This window comes from Carya illinoinensis, chromosome 14, assembly GCF_018687715.1.
Source record: "Carya illinoinensis cultivar Pawnee chromosome 14, C.illinoinensisPawnee_v1, whole genome shotgun sequence".
NCBI classification, from domain to species: Eukaryota; Viridiplantae; Streptophyta; class Magnoliopsida; order Fagales; family Juglandaceae; genus Carya; species Carya illinoinensis.
Window position 1 is genome coordinate 26,058,758 of NC_056765.1, and position 16,940 is coordinate 26,075,697.

The 16,940-nt window shown below is 35.1% G+C and overlaps 1 protein-coding gene across 1 annotated transcript; it reads left to right on the plus strand.

Moving 5' to 3' along the window:
• Positions 1 to 10,803: 10,803 nt before the first annotated feature.
• On the plus strand, positions 10,804 to 12,561 carry LOC122293735. The gene has a single exon (XM_043102225.1). The coding sequence runs from the start codon at positions 10,804 to 10,806 to the stop codon at positions 12,559 to 12,561; it is 1,758 nt and encodes a 585-aa protein (XP_042958159.1).
• The last annotated feature ends 4,379 nt before the right edge of the window (positions 12,562 to 16,940 follow it).

The following is a 16,940-nucleotide window of genomic DNA, read 5'->3' on the forward strand; positions in this document are numbered from 1 at the left end:
AAATTATGGGCGAGAAGTAGGGGTGGGCGACAGGGGGTTAGTCTGGCCTCGGTAGACAGACGAAGAGCTCAAGGGCCCAAATAGCAAGAAGCATTTTCAAACTGCCCACTTATAGGGGTGGATAGGACTTCTCCTCTTAAGATTAGAAATGGGTACCAATCCTTCCAATGAGAGTGGAGTGGAGGCAATAGGCCACCATAAACCCTACTAGCAAGGGCTGGTAGCACTCCTAATCTCTGTATTTGATGTCACTTTTGGATGTAACAATCAATGGTATGGTTCTAAAGATAAAAAAAATGGGAATGACATAATCATGAAAGAAAATAAATAAAATAGCATAAGCAAGGATTTGAGTGGTTTGGCATTAGAGCCTACATCCACAAGTAGTCCAATGATGATAAAAATCCATTGTAGCAAGGGGGCTGCAAAAAACACTCAAAACTCTTTAAAATGGAGTTTTCTTAAAATGAAGTTTTCTCTCTTTAGAGTTAATATTATAAAAAAATAGCTATGAATCAGGAAAAAAAAAAAAAAAAGAAAGGGAAGAGCCAAGGTTGTCTTCTCTCTCCAAGCATCTTTTGTATAACATCCTAGTCAATCCATATGCAATAGATCCACACCTTATATTATTTTTACAATCGCATTTAGCAAAAAGGAAATGCTTGTCTTCAACCGCGTGACTGAGGCTGAAGACAAGCATGTTGACGAGACAAGCCTCTCTCATAACATGCCACGTCAATCATTTTTCTTAAACAAAAATAGAACTAGGTTCATAAATTGAAACCGATCTTTTACCAATTTTCCCTTTCCCTTTTTCTTTTCTTTTTTCTCTTTTTTTTTTTTTTTTTTTTTTTTGGTGGAGATAAGTTCCTGTTGGGGGGATTTTTCCCTAGGGCCTAAAGCCCATGAATAAAGGCCCAGACAAGGGGGGCCTATGAAACTAGGGTAAAGCCCTGCCCAGACAGTCCTTCAAAGCCAGAAAAGAAGAAATAAAGGATACTCGAGTCCCCATCTAGCCGCCCAACCCTGAATGAAAGATTGGCAAACGGCCCATGCAGAACAGAAAAACCATAACCTTCTAACAACAAGCGAAAAGGAGATGGGCAATTTGATGTATCACACCCATGACATTTAAACAGGATAGAAGTCACGCCACATTAAATGATTCCCTAGAGGGCCACGCAACATTAAATGGGCATGGTTAGAGAAATAATGGAGAACACACTACCCTCGATGGCAGGGCATGGGCTTTTGATCCCAAATGCAAGCATAAAAACGACTCCCAAACACCAGAATGGAGGTTAGACTTTCTGAACTCTTCTCACTACTACAGCTCCCCTACTTCTTCAGCCAAAGCATTACTGACTTGGGCATCAAAAGCTCTCTCGGCTGCCACAATGTCTGCCAGGCTCCGGAGTTTTTCTTTGTGTTTTCAGGCCCAAGATCAAAAATTTGAGTTACTAAGGGTCAAGCCCAAAAGCGTACAAAACACGACGTCAACATTTCCTCTCCCCATTTGCAAGTGAAACCATCCTCTCTTTTTTTTTTTTTCAATTTCTACTCTTTAAATTTGGTCACGGTTCATATAAACCATAGTTTGCACTTTACACGTCTGTGACCTTTTCCAGGGAGATGGGGAAAAAAAGAAAAAAAATTTGTTCTTTACAGAGATTTGCCAAAGATAAGTCTCAATCTATTACTTTCCAAATAAATCTATTTGCAAGTATTGTAATTAACACACCAACGATAGGGTTGATGTAGATACATGCTATTATATCAATTTAAAATATGATTATGTTTTAACTCTTTCTATACTATAAACATAATAAGTGATGCATCACTGCTGAGCAAAATATAAACCACGCAAAATAACGTTTGCATGTATTATTAATATAGAGAGAATTTGTTACAATAAAAGCAGTAGTGGAAAACATAACAAAGTCTAATTAAGCTAGTCTTCTAAACTTAGATGGACTTATCAAGATCGGATTCCTTATCCTTAACATGCCCCCATAAGTCCAATGAAGTGGAAACTACATTGAGCTTAGAACAAATGTAAATTTTGATGAAGACTGGGGCTTGGAAGATAGAAACTTGACTTCAATAATTTTCTTGGCAACCATGTCCCTAAAAAAGTGAAAATTAGTTCCAACACGCTTTGTAGAAGATTGAAAAACTATATTTGCAGATGAATACGTTGCTCCTATGTTCTCTCACCAAAATATAGGAGGTTGTGAAACTTTGATACCAAGTTATTGAAGTAAGGATTGAATTTTAGTTGTTGTATCGGCTAGTGCTTTACACTCAGCCTCGGTGCTAGACTGAGCTACTGTAGCTTACTTTTCCAATTCCATGAAATTAGATTCTATCCTAAGAAAATACAGTATACTCTAGTTGGTTTTCTATCAAAAAGCCCACCCAATCGTCATCCAAAAATGCTTGTAGAATACTATTTGTAGAGTTTCAAATATAGAAACTATAGTTGATTGTCTGTTTTAAATAGTGAAGAAGATGCTTTGCTGCCTGACAATGTGACAATTCTAGCTTGTGTATGAACTTAGATAATTTGTTAACTGTGAAAGCAATATATGTGCGAGTGACTAATAAGTATTGTAAGGCCTCAACTGTGATGCGAAATAGAGTAGTGTCACTGAAATCCTCAACATCAAAGGCACTCAGATTGGTGGAACTAGCCATTGGAGAGCCTATTTGTTTGGCCTCATGCATTTTTATCTCTTTGAGAATATCTATGATTTATTGTTGTTGAGATAATAGGTTTGGCAATGAATTGAGTGCCTCAATATCGAAGAAAAATTCAGACTTCCCAAGTCCTTGATTGCAAAATCACAATCCAAAGTATTCAACAAGTCCTCAATGGCACGCTTGTGTGAGCAGGTAATCAATATGTCGTTGACATAGATTAATATATACATTGTGAACTTGGTAGAGTAATGAATAAATACGAAAGTATATGAACGTGAGCCATGGAAGCCTAACTCCAATAAGCAATTACTTAGACATGAAAACCAGGCCATTGGGGCTTTTTTCAGCCCATACAATACTTTGTGCAACTTACATACGTGTTTTGGAAAGTGTAAATGAGCATATCTAGTAGATTGGGTCATAAAAATCTCATCTGAAAGTGTACCTTGCAAAAAGGAATTTTGTTCATCAATTTGTCTAATTGACCATCCTGAAGAGATAGAAATGGAGCAAATTTTTCTTATCATTCAGTTTGATAATCGGAACGTAGGTGTCGGAATGTGCATTCAGCCTCACCATTAGCTTTCCTTTGTATCTTATATACCAGTTTTGAAACAATAATATTCCAGGTTGTAATGGGCAGAACTATACTCCAAGTGCCATTTTTTAGCAAGGCAAAGAACTCTTAATTCATGGCAGCTTTCCATTCAAGATTTCTAATCGTTGTAGTATAGCACGTGGGTTTAACCAAGTTTGAATTAGTTTCAGCAAAGAGAGCTTTAGGAAGGGGACAACAAACGATACCATTAGTGTGCACTTTGTGTTTACAAATTGGACCAAGTGACCATAGGATGTAGGGAGGGTAGAGGGTCTATTGGTGGTTGAGTGGAAAAGGCTTTGAGAGGATTCAAGATTGAGGGAGGAGATGTTTGAGATTAGGATGATCCAAAAAAGTTAAGAGCGAGGAAGGAGACAACTGGGTTTGTTGGATGTGTTGACCATTGCTTGAATCTTGTAATTAGGCTTGCACAAGTTTAGCTACTACATGAATTGAGTAAGAAGGGATGTGCCCATGTGTGCGAAGGAAAAGTTGTAAAGAAGGTTCACTCTCAACTAATGGAAATTGATTTTGTGTTGGCTAAAAAGAGGATGACCTGAGCTGGAATGGAAAAACTAATTCCTAAAAAATGACATCCCATGAAATGATTATTTTTTCCATTTGGGGGTTGAGACATTTTATACCCTTTGGGATTTAGGCTATAACCAAGGAAGAAATAACAGATAGTTCAGGGCTGTAATTTGTGACGAGTATATGGCCGTAGTTTAGGCCAACAAGCACAACCAAAGACATGAATGAAAGAAAAATTAGGGTCATTGTGAAAGAGACGTTGAAATGGAGACTGATTGTAAGAAATGGGTGATAACATGCAATTGATTACATAGTAGGCAATGTGCAATACATTATCTCGGAAGCAAAGAGGAAGGTGATTATGATTTAAAAGAGCCAAACCGATTTCAACAATATGATCGTGTTTTCGCTCAATAGCACCATTATGTTGATGAGTGTGAGGGTAGGAACAATGATCAGAGATCCCACGAGAGGACTTGAAGGAAGATAAAGAGCAAAATTCACCACTCCAGTTGGATTGAAAAACTCTAATTTTGCAATTAAAAAATCATTCGACAAGGGGTTGAAATTTGCAAAAAATAGTGAGAACATTAATTTTGCAATAAATAGGATAGAACCTTGTATAGCAACTGCATGAGTAAAAAAAGAAACGAAATAGCAAAAACCATTATGTGAAATAATAGGGGAAGGGCCCCAAAAACATCACTATAAATTAATTCCAGTGGTGCAAAGGCATGACTATATTACTCAAAAAATGGCAAATGTCTACTTTTAGAACTAAGACATGCAAGACATGAAAATCTAGACTTGGAAGAAAGTACAGGGAGAGAAAATTGAGATAAGACTCAATGAAAAATTTTAAAAGCTGGATGATCCATCCCAAAGTGCCATTGGGGAAGCGAGGTTCACTCTCCAACAAGCGCAGCTGAATGAGAATCCTTATTGGAAGCAGAAAAGGAGTAAAACTCATTCTTACTCAACCCATGTAGTAGAATGTTCCCCGTTGCTCGATCCTTCAAAAAAAAAGTATGAAATTTGAAAAAGGTATTAGTTGTAGCAGCAAATTTTGGATGATTTGTGGGAAGTTTAGATGTGCCATAGTGAGTGATGTTAAACTAGTGTCGTTACCAATGCGGGTCTGATCGTAACCACTATACTCTTTAGCATTGATCTTGAGATTGGATAGATCTGAAGTTAAATTATGTGTCGCGTTGGTGTCGAGTAATAGTTGAAATCAGATGACTGGGACTGATAAAATAAGCTTGCATAGAGAAGGGTTCACTTTGGTAGGACTCATCATTGCAATGGTAACATCCTAAAGTAGTATGTCCCACCTTGTTGTACACTTGACAAATGAGTGGAGGATCAAACAAGCCAATGGGACCTGAACCATGACCTCTACCACAAGTTTAGGAGTGAGCATATGGCCATAAAAGATTCTCTAGTGAGATTGGGTCAACACATGTAGTTAAAGAGGTCACGAATGAGTCATATTCAGGCCCAAGTTTGACAAGCAAGAAATAGATCAACTCAAATTCATTGAGGGGATGATCGGCGGCAACAAGAGTGTCAACTAAGGTAATGAGTTTGTGGAAGTAATACGACATGGAGGAACTGCCTTTCTTTACAGTTTCCAGTTGACAACTTAGATTCATGGAATAAGCATGAGATGTAAAGTTGAACATCCATTGTAGCAACATCCAGACTTCACAAGGTGTTTGGTACTTCATGATATGAGTGGGCATGGTCTCTAAGAGGGAAGAGTTTAGGGCAAAGAGAATCAACGAATCTTGTAATGTCCACTGCATGAATGCAAGATTGGCAACCGTTTGGTTGGTGGCGGTAGTGATCATGGTAGGAGGGCATGGAGAGGACCCATCGACAAAAAGGCAAAGAGAATTGAGATGCTACCCCTCAAGGTAGGGAACAACTTGAGCTTTCCAAAGACGCACCTTATAATTGTCTACTGTTAGCAATGGGTGAATTTGGTCCGATCCAGTTGGTCTAGAGGTGATTTTTTGGATTGAACCAAACCCTTTCAGTCCAAAAATTTTTCACCTTGGACCAGACCAAAGTCCCATAGGGACGATACCAATAGCTATCAATCTGGTTGGTCTGTTCAATCCAAAACCCAATTATTTTTCATCTTTTTTTAAAAATAAATTAATAAAAAATTATTTAAATTACTAAAATTAAAATTAAGTGAATTATTAATGTGGATTATGTAATTAACTCATTAAAAAATATATAATTATAATTATATTTATAATGTTGATAGTTACTACTTACTAACTTAGACTTTGGTATGCATAATTATTAATAATCTCCTACATTTAAATTAAAATTCTAACATTTTATAGATGGTTAATAAATCTAATAATTTCATTGTACATAAATTATTCATGTTTGCTTGCAACTTTAATATTTAAAAAAATATTACCTAATTACTTTATATAAGTATAAATGGTAGAGTATGTATGAATGTATTATGTATCTACATATATTATCATATATATGATTTATGATATATTATTAATTGATAGCATATATTATTTAGCATTTTATATGGTCAATGATAATAGATTATATGAAAGTTATATAATTAACTTATACAACTACTACATAAAAAATATTATATATAAAAAAAAATCTTTGAAAAATATATATATATATACACTAATTCAGTTGGTTTTGATCCAGTCTAATCCAAAAATCACAAACCCCGAGACCAGACCGAACCCCTTCAATCCCACATATGATGGACCAAAAATTGACTATAAGAATTTTAGACCGGCCAATTTTTCCAATACGGACCAAAAACTCTTTAGCTCTAATCTAAGGTGAAATTAGGAAGCAAGGTAATAGGTGCATGAAAGGTGTTTGACATAAATAGTGTACTGGGAAGCATTGGAGAGAATGGGTTAAGTGGAATCGGCCATAGAAAAAGTGACGTTAGTCATCCAACATCTCTTGATACCATGTTGAGGAAAATATCAACCACGCAAAATAACATGCGGCATGTATTATTAGTATAGGAAGAGTTTGTTACAATCGAAGCAATAGTGGAAAACATAACAAAGTCTAATTGAGCGGGTCTTCTAAACTTGGATAAACTTATCACGATCGGATTCCTTATCCTTAACGGTCACGCACCTGCTTGTAAATAGCAAATATAATTGTTTTCAATATCGTTTTATCTAAACAAACCAATCACTCCCCCGAACCAAAACCCTACACAAACTTCCATTGTTCAATACTCACTTGAAGCCATTAAAGATTTCCAGTTGCCAAAACTCATAAATTTAGTTGTTAAAACATCATCTTTAGTGGCTTTGTTCCGCAGCTAGTCGGGGGATTGCTAAAACTCATAATGCGACAGGGAGGTATGAGATTGTGAGTTTTAACTCCTTTAGAGAAGTCTTCTATTTGTAGAAACTAAAAACGAAAAAAAGTCGTGGATATAATTACTAAAGGTGCATGGCGTATACGAGTTTGGCTTATATCCTGTTAAAAGTTTATTAGATCCATTCCATTTGAAAAAATAAATAGATAAAATTACTTTAAATGAAAAAAACATGTTGAATACTTTTTCATCAATCTTCTATCTTTTTCATTCACTTTTCCAAACAACATGTTTCGAATAAGTGTTTAACAGGACATAAGTCAAGCGCGCTCGGCATGTAGGTGCATATGACACAATATGCTAAAAATAAAATAAATGTATGACCTAGTAAATTGTTATATATGAGGTTGTAAATGTCGTTTGGAGAATTTCAAACAAGATTTGGGACCCTTGAGGGAAGCAGAGGATGCCCCATTTGTTAGTTTATTATGGGATTCCAAGCATGCATCCCAAATCTGTATATATAGGGAGATCAAAAAGATATTTGTAATAGTGAATTATGCAATCGTCACATAATTATTTTGAAAAAAATAAATAAAACATGGGACGTACATGTGCTATTTAATTTTTTTTTCTCTTTATTTTTGTTGCTTTTAAATGAATCACGCATAGTACCACCTCCGAAAGTGTTCTAGTTTTTAAGAATTATCATGTGTAAAATTTCTATTTGTCTTAAAAATTTAATCAGATAAAAATATGTAAATTTTATTATTTATATTTATGTTTTTAAGACTTTCCTCACGTACATGGAATGTTTAATTAAATAGGTCAAGTAGAGCACTGTAGAGTCAAAATTTGAATTCAAAATCTTTACTCTAATATCATTTAAAATCATAACTTGTCTCAAAAGTTTAAATTGATGAAAAAATAGAGATTTCATTATTTATATTTATTTCTTAACACATTGGGAACTATATATATATAATTATATACGTCCATTATAAGGTGCGGCACTTGAGGACTTCAATTTCAGAAAATATATATGCCACGCCAACTTGTGCGCGCAATATCAGACCAAAAATTAAGGATAAATGTTAAAATTATAAAGAAATTTCATAAAACTAAATCATAATTAATGGACATGACTTAATTTATATGGTATAATAGATTTATTTTATAATAAAAATAAGTTTACAATTTAGTGTAACACGTTAAGTTATGTCAATTTATAGATTTACTTTTATAAAAAAATTTACAACTAAACGTTTCTCAAATTTAAAAAAAAAATAAAAATTAAACGAAAAAAATAAAAAGAAGAAGAAAACGAGCTTCTGGTTTTTTCTATGTTTGAAAAAATTAACCTCAAAAATGTTTTAATAATAAGAAACGAAATTAGAACAATATTGGGTGGGGGAACGATTAATTTTCATCTCTACATAATTAAATATTTTCTGAATTTAAAAAATATATTTAAAAATAGCACTTATTTTGAGATAAAAGATATTAATATTATAAACAACTTTTTATATTCAAAATTAACTAGTACACATATATATATCATTTTCATACCATGCATTGAAAATATTTTTAGTAAACATTTTTACCACTTTTATTCTCACTTTACCCTTTTTTTAATTGCCACCTTTTCAAATTTTCTTTTCGTAAGATTTTCACCAAATTTACAAAATTTTTACCCATGAATTTTTTTTTTTAATGAATAATGATTTTAACAAGTCTCAAATATACAAGTCTTATCTAAGTTTTTAATTAAAAATAATAATAATAAATAAATAAATAAAAATTGTCTCCACCATATATAAAAATGTCTATTCAAATAAAAAATTGTCAAGAATATAATTATAATTTTCTGTTTTGAAACAAGTTGAAACTAATCAAGGAATACTTGATCAATTCAATATCTCAAAATAGTGTAATATTCTAATTTATATATATAATCGTTATGGTACTTTAACAGGTATACTGTTGGAAGAACTGCCTCGCCATGATTCATGAAGTCTTCCTTGTCGTTATTAAACGTTTTAACTAGAAAATTGTTTTTCCATGCTTCGATAAAACTTTATATGAACGAAAGGCCAGTTTAAACCAATGAAACAATTAGGAAAAACCATAAATCCCGAATCCAAAGCAGCGGTTCGGTCCGAAACTTCTAAAACTAACAAAACCAACCAAAGTAGCAAGAAAATGACAACTCCCGAAACCAAACTTCTAAGTACGTACACATCAACGCGGAACAACAGCTAATTAATTATTGTAACTGACTAAGGGAAATCATGCTAAGAGCAACTGAACAATGTAAACCATCCTAAGAGAAAATTAACATCGAGATTTGCGAAGAGATAATGCACAGACGACAGGTCACTCGGAATGAATTACCGCGTGAAAGAGAAAAACCAAAAGAAGCTGCATCTGCATATATCGTTTTTAGGTGTTAGGCAAAGCGAAAAAAATGGGATATTAAGACACGGTTGGGAAAGAAAACTGCAATTAAAGCACCACGTCGTTCGTTTATATACGTATTGATTTCTATCATCATTTTATTTAACTTCAGTGAATGTGCTTTTCTTCGTTGCACTTTCTTCTTCTGCTTCTTCTTCTGCTTCTTCTTCTCTCTCTCTCTCTCTCTCTCTAATCGACGTTACTTCATCTCGCGGAGATCCTTGCATTTGCATGATCAGGAATCCTTCCAACCATTTGAGCATATCAAACCTGATGATCAGTAGATGATTCAAGTCCCACCTGCATGAAACAAAGCCTTTATACATATCCTATTGATCTGCATTCAACTCTGTTTTGGTCGTGGAGGTGCCATCGGCCGGGTTGTAAGATATATTGAGGTGGTGCTTACGTTCAAAGGAGATTAAATAGGTGAGTCTCAGAGCCTTTCGTGTATATATATATATACAAGCTGGTTTACAATTTGAACGCTAACGTTAAGACATACAATTTGCTGTATTGGGTATTATAATTTTCTTTGCGTGTTTGAACTTCCATGGGATTGAATTTTCAGTTCTTCTTCGTTCTCTTTTAATCTTGGTTGGTTGGTTTGCCTTAGAATTATATATGTCACGTTTGATTTATTGTTTTGAGTGATTATCCTCATGGATTCCTTTCCTTTAAATTAAAGCATGACCTGATTAATCAACATTAGTTGTTATCATAAGTAAGATTATAATTTTATTTTGATATTCACATGATAATTTTTTATATATTTTAAAAAATATCAAAGAATGTAAATTCAAATATTATAATTGTAGTACCGATAAATCAATACAAGTCTGCGCAACATGCGAGTTATAGGATATCAAACCTTCAAGACTCCTCCCACACAAATTACATGTGGTTATAAATATGAGTAATGATTCGTACAAAATCTAAATGTACAAACCTCGTCCAGGTTCTTTGTCATGAAAAGTGTAAAAAAGCACCTAATATTTTTAAGTAAAACTCACTTTTTTACAGAATACCTACGCAAGTCTTTCATTCTTAAGGCTTGTATTATCATTACTTAGTTAATATATGTATCACTTTAGCCGCTCTACTCTAATCCCTAATTTAGTTCCCTTTAATTACACTGCAGGCCTAATTTACAGAAGAGTTCTAGGACAAAATGGATAGGGGAATCGGTCGTGGAGGGGACATGAGTACTTTCCAGTATGCAAAATTAATGATGAAAGGAAGATGGTTCATGTTTTTCGCCACCATGGTGATTATGTGTTGGTTTGGAGCACCCTCGGCCATCTATGTAGTGTACTACAAAGTGATTAAAGAAACTCTTGGGTTTGAAGAGAAAGAAATGAAACAGATAACTTTTTATGAACATGTGGGTGCACACTTCTCAGTATTCGTTGGCCTCCTTTGTGACTTGACACCAGAATGGCTTGTGCTCCTCATCGGTGCAGCCTTGAACTTTGGAGGCTTTTACATGCCGTGGATGGCCGTCATGCACAAAATTCCAAAACCAAAAGTTTGGGACATGGGCGTTTTCGTTGGCCTTGGGGCCGCTGCACCAAACTTTGCACACACAATAGCTCTCGTCACCGGTGTCAAAAACTTCCCGGAGAGCCGAGGCGTTGTGTTGGGTCTAATGAAAGGTATGGCTGAAGCTTCCGTAGCTATCCTGACCCAGATTTACCTCGTTATAAATGGAGATGATGATGTTAGAAATATTATTCTTGCCACTGCTGTACTCCCCACCATAACTTCAGTTGCTTTTGTGTTCACAATCCGGAAGATAGAGCGGGATGATGACGATCAAAGGTGGCAACATCATACGAACGAGCTCAGAGTGTTCTTGAATTTCTATTATCTAACGAGCGTAGTTGCACTTTTTGTCATGATCGTGACTTTGCTTGGGAAATACTTCCATGTTACCGAGACAGATCATATGTATGGTGTCATTGTGATCTTTATCCTGATCTTCCTTCCGCTCTATAATGTCATTAAAGAAGAGATTATCGCTGCTGCCCAGTACTCCAAATCATTCGAGAGACACGAATTCTTTGATCGTCTTGCTGTAGTAGTGGTAGAATCCATTGAAAAACCACAAGGAATATTGCTTGCAGATTCTAAATCTTCTAATAATCAAATACTAGAAGAGAAGAAGCCCAAAAGATCTTGTCTCTCAAGCATATTCTTCAACAAACCAGAAAGGGGAGAGGACCACTCCATTTTCCAAGCAATCCTAAGCATCGATATGTTGTACATCCTTCTTATCATGCTATGCGGATATGGGTCAGGCTTGACAGCCTACGAACACTTCTGGCGCCTTGGTAAAGCACTGGGAAACAAAGAACAAGTCGTGACCTCCATGATATCAATGGCTAGTGTATGGAACTGCGTTGGGAGGATCTATTCTGGGTTTCTCTCCGAACTCCTGATTATCAAATGGAGAGTTCCGAGGGCGACGATTTCGGCGTTCATGCTCCTCCTGCAATGCATAGCCTTGCTCCTCGGCGCCATCCCAGAAATCCCCGGCGCGTACTGCTTAGCAACAGCGACAATTGGGTTTGCACTTGGTGCACAATTGCCAGTAAACTTGGCAATGATTTCTGAGTTCTTTGGCCTTAAGTACTACGGCACATTGCTCAATTTTGCACAGTTGACCACTCCACTTGGCTTGTATTTAATGAATCAAAACCTCGCAAGAGTTCTTTACGAAAAGGAGGTGATCAACGACATTATAGCTCAGGGCAAGGATCCGTCGACTCATGTGATGGATCAAGTTTGCCAGGGTTCCCATTGTTTGAGGCCTTTATTCTCCACTTTGGCTCTCATTTCATTGGTCGGAGCTTTTGTCTCCCTAACATTTGCAGGGAGAACACGAGGGTTTTACCAAGGGGCTGTGTATAAGAAGTTTAGAGGTTAAAGATGTACAGGAAATAGCAATCTAGGAGTTGTACGTAAATGAAGGTGAGGCACACGTGAAGTACACAGGAGGGGATGTCGAGGCCTTGAAGATTCATGAGATGGATCAGGACTCTGTTGATGAACGACGGTGAGCCTTTAAAAACTAGTTCACAGCTAGAGATTAGTGGACCATGGAGATCTATCATCATTAAAGAAGAAGAATTAGATATATAGGACGTACATATATATCAGATTAAGCAATGTTCATTTGTAGAGTAATTTCTTTTGTAGATCTAGCACTTCTTCTTCTTCTTTTTCCTATCTATTTGGCTTTGATTAGGTATTATTGGAGTTAGAGGCTTTGATCTTAATTCATATTAATAAACTACCATCATTCATTGTGATGGACATTATCATCCCATGCACGGCTCTTGCATCTAACATACTAGAAACAAACGTGCGTATAAACATGTATATATTTCATGAGCTCTGTTATATATAATTATTTTTATGTATTTCTTATATACTTTATTGATATGATTGGTTAAAACAGTTCTTTTATATTAAAAAATAATGCAGCCAATCATATTAATGAAGTACGCAAAAATAACTGCATATATATAAAATTTTTGATATTTCATATTTGCATGTCTTTTATAAAAATAGGTAAGACGTGGAATAACTTAATCAAAAAAGAAAATATTATTGATTAATATGAAACATCTCGATCTCTTGTAAATTAATCTTTTTCAACTCATGTATGTTAAGGACGAATGATAATTTTGTAAAATTAAAACTCATTTTTAATATTGACAAGTTTATAATATTGGTTATAAATTGTGAAATTGGTTATAATATGGGTAATTTCATAAAGTGACAAGCTTATAATATACTTACAACCTAAGTATATTTTATTTGCCATTTATCAATAAAATAATATTTTAAAAAAATCAAACACTTCAAATCAAAATCAAAATTCATATAAATATTGCAAAATATATTATTTTATTTAAAGATGGTAGAAAAACTGTAAATGAGTAATTTGTGATCAAGCCATTCAAAAATTAGTTGAACTTGAGCTCATTACCAAGTTACATTTGGTGTTCAAGTATAATTCATTTTATATATTGATTTGATCAAGATCATGATTTATTTAGAAATTACTTAATTATGACAAACTAGATTATTTATATTCTATCTTATTACTTTAATTATGTACAAACTTTTTGAGTGTTTAGTAAGTATCTTGATATAAGTTATATATACATATATCACTGCTTATACTCATAAGAATCTAAGCAATATACATAATATTAGGATGCTATGAAAAGTTAAAAAATAGGAAGTTTCGAGTTTATACGACATTACACAACTGAAAACAAGTTTTATTCAAATAGTGTTTGTTTCATAATTGGTAGTAATTTAGTGTTCATGAACAACTCATTGCATAAATGGATCGTGCCAAAATCAAGTTTGACGGAGCTAATCTTAGACGACTTATTGAATAATGTTACTTTTCTTTTCCCAACTCTATCTTTGATTGTCCGCATAATATGTAGTTTGTTAAGTGGCTCTATCTAGGCTTGCTACCCACCCTATACGATAATAGCAACCCTTTCTGTCCCCTTGCCCCACTTGGGCAGGATGGCATTAGGGCTATCTTGCCCCTCACACCCCCTACACAAAGGCCATTCATCCCCATCATATAGGCAGATGGTTGTAGCGTATGAAGTAGCTGCTTCTCCTTTCCCAAACTACAAAAATTCACCCTAAAAAAAAAAAAAAAATTCCCCCACCATTCCCTCCACCCACATCTTCAAGATCCAAAAAACCAACCACAATTGAACGAAAATCAAACAAAAAATAGAACAAACGATTCAAGACCAGAAATCAAAGAGGCCATGGGTCTTTGGTTCACGACCAGAGATCCACAATGTTGGTATCTGATTGCACCATAGAACGACGCCACAACCAGAGACCCACGACGCCGTGGATCTCTGGTTCATGACCAAATAATGACGCCATGCATCTCTGGTTTGAGACCAAAGAGTGACAGCATAACAACTAGGAAAATGATTAGTTTTGCTTCATGAGACCCATGATGTTGGAGAAGAAGAAGTGAGGAGAGGAGGAAGAAAAAGAGATCAGTTGAGGAGAGGCTGAAAGAAGAGAAGGAAGGATAAGAAAGAAGAGAGGAACGTAGAGGAGGAAGGACTAAGGAGAAAAAGGAAGAGACAGAGAGGGAATTTGATGATTTGATCTTAGAATTAGTGTTTTTGTTTATATATATATAAATATATATATACATATATGCATAAAGCTACTATGTTGTTGCTTGGCAAAACAAAAAAATACAAAAACATTACTTAGTGATTACGGAAATAATTTTAAATGTATTAGTGTATTTTTTTTATTTTTAAAAATATTTAAATATATTAAAAAATGTGAAAAGAAAATTAAAAAAAAAAATAGCCTGGGCGGCATGCCCAGCAATAAAAGCTGGTGGCAGGGTAGCCAGATCTTATATATATAGGTGGAGTGGGTGTATTTCCGAACGAATGGATATTCTCTTTGCAACCCATCCTTTTTATTTGATATTTTTTCAAGTTTTTTACCCACCCAGCCTATCCAATAAACTACCCGATACCTTATGAGACAGGTGGGACACACGAATAGGTCGAGAAATGGTCCTGTTGCCCAGTCCTTATTCTGCCAAATTTATTTCACAAGTATTTTTAAGTTCTAGGCTGGCCTTAAACATCTCAGAACTGCTAGGTACAGTCATCATATACAAGCAGCGTGTAAATGAATGTACAGAAGGAATAAAAAATAAAAATAAAAACGACAAAAACATACGTCTCTCCTTGTCTTTCTTCTTTTTCTTCTTTCTCATCTCTCTTTTTTTCTTTTTTTCTTTTTCTAATCTCTTTTTGGCCTCTGGGTTCTTCTTTCTTGCCATCTCCTTCCCCCATCTTATTTCTCTCGAGAACTTGTCTCCACTGTCCTTCACCGGTTCACCCTATATCGTCTTCAACCACCCAACACTGACAAACTCTCTTTAATCTATTCCTCCCGCCCTCCCTCTCACATATTTTGGTCTTCTTGGACTTTTTTCAGTCTCATCCGTCTCTCTACTGCCGGTTAGATTTTCTTTTAGGTGGAAAAATGTCAAGTTGGTTTTAAGATGTCCCACCATCCCATAGCATTCAATCACAGTTTTTTTTTTTTTTCATCTTTTTTTTTTTTTGTTTGTTTGTTTGTTTTTTTTTTTTTTTTCGTCTTAAAACCCGAATCTCTATGGATAAATGCAAGTGGTTGGCCTTTGAAATAGATCTAAAGGCTAGATGCACCTTCTTTTTTATTATTCTAAAAAGAACATCCTTAGTTTCTCTTTGCCACAACTTGTCGTCATCTTCAAAGAGAGAGGAAGTACGGAACGACACCAATCTCTTTGCCACATCTCCACTTGAAGATTTGAAAACCACGAAATGAATTGGATATTATGGTCAAACTCAAGGAACAAATAGCCGCACTTATTCAAGATCTTTCATGGAACTTTGCACTAATACGAAGCTGAAGATCCATACAAGGAAGATGACCCACGCAACAATCCACTTACTAGGCATCGACAATGTGTAAATCCAGGAGCTTTACACAGAAAGTCAACGCACCATTTACTTTTTTTTTTTTTCCTTCTTAACTCCTCTCTCTCTCTCTCAGCTTTTTCTTTTAAGTCTGAGTCGGCCATGGCTTTTGCTCCTTAGGCGCTTATTAATGGCAACTGACAAAATTGATAGTGAGAGAATGAAAGAGAGAAGAGAAAAAATAAAAAAAAAATTATTAAATGGCACTGATTGCACGCCATTTGCACTTGGCGCTTGCAACAGGCATTGTTCTAAACATCTAGATGATGTGATTAAGCAATGACACAATCTTAGCCAGTTATTAATAAAGAACGCAAGCTTCTTCTCAATGGATAACAAATTTCTGTATGGACATGTCTTGTATTCTAATTGATGGACTCTACAGAATCCGCCACATTTTGGAATGGCAATATTGCTACACTACTCACCACATCCTATATATACGTACACTTCCTACTACAATCCAATAGCTTACTTCTAATTATTGGAGAAGAGGGTCCTTCCTTGAAGACAAACCCATCTCATGGTTTAGAACCTTCGAGGTGATATTTAAAACTTTCATTCTCAAGAAAACGTCCTGATCAGCCGGCCGAAAGACTTGCATAAAAGCTGTCAAAACTAATAAATTTCTACAATAGGTATATTTTTTTCCTGGGTATCTTTGGCAACATCAAGCCGGCACTTAAATCTTACATCATGCTTGGGTATGAAACATTTGAGCTATAAAAAGGGAATGCTTTCTTTTGCACAAACA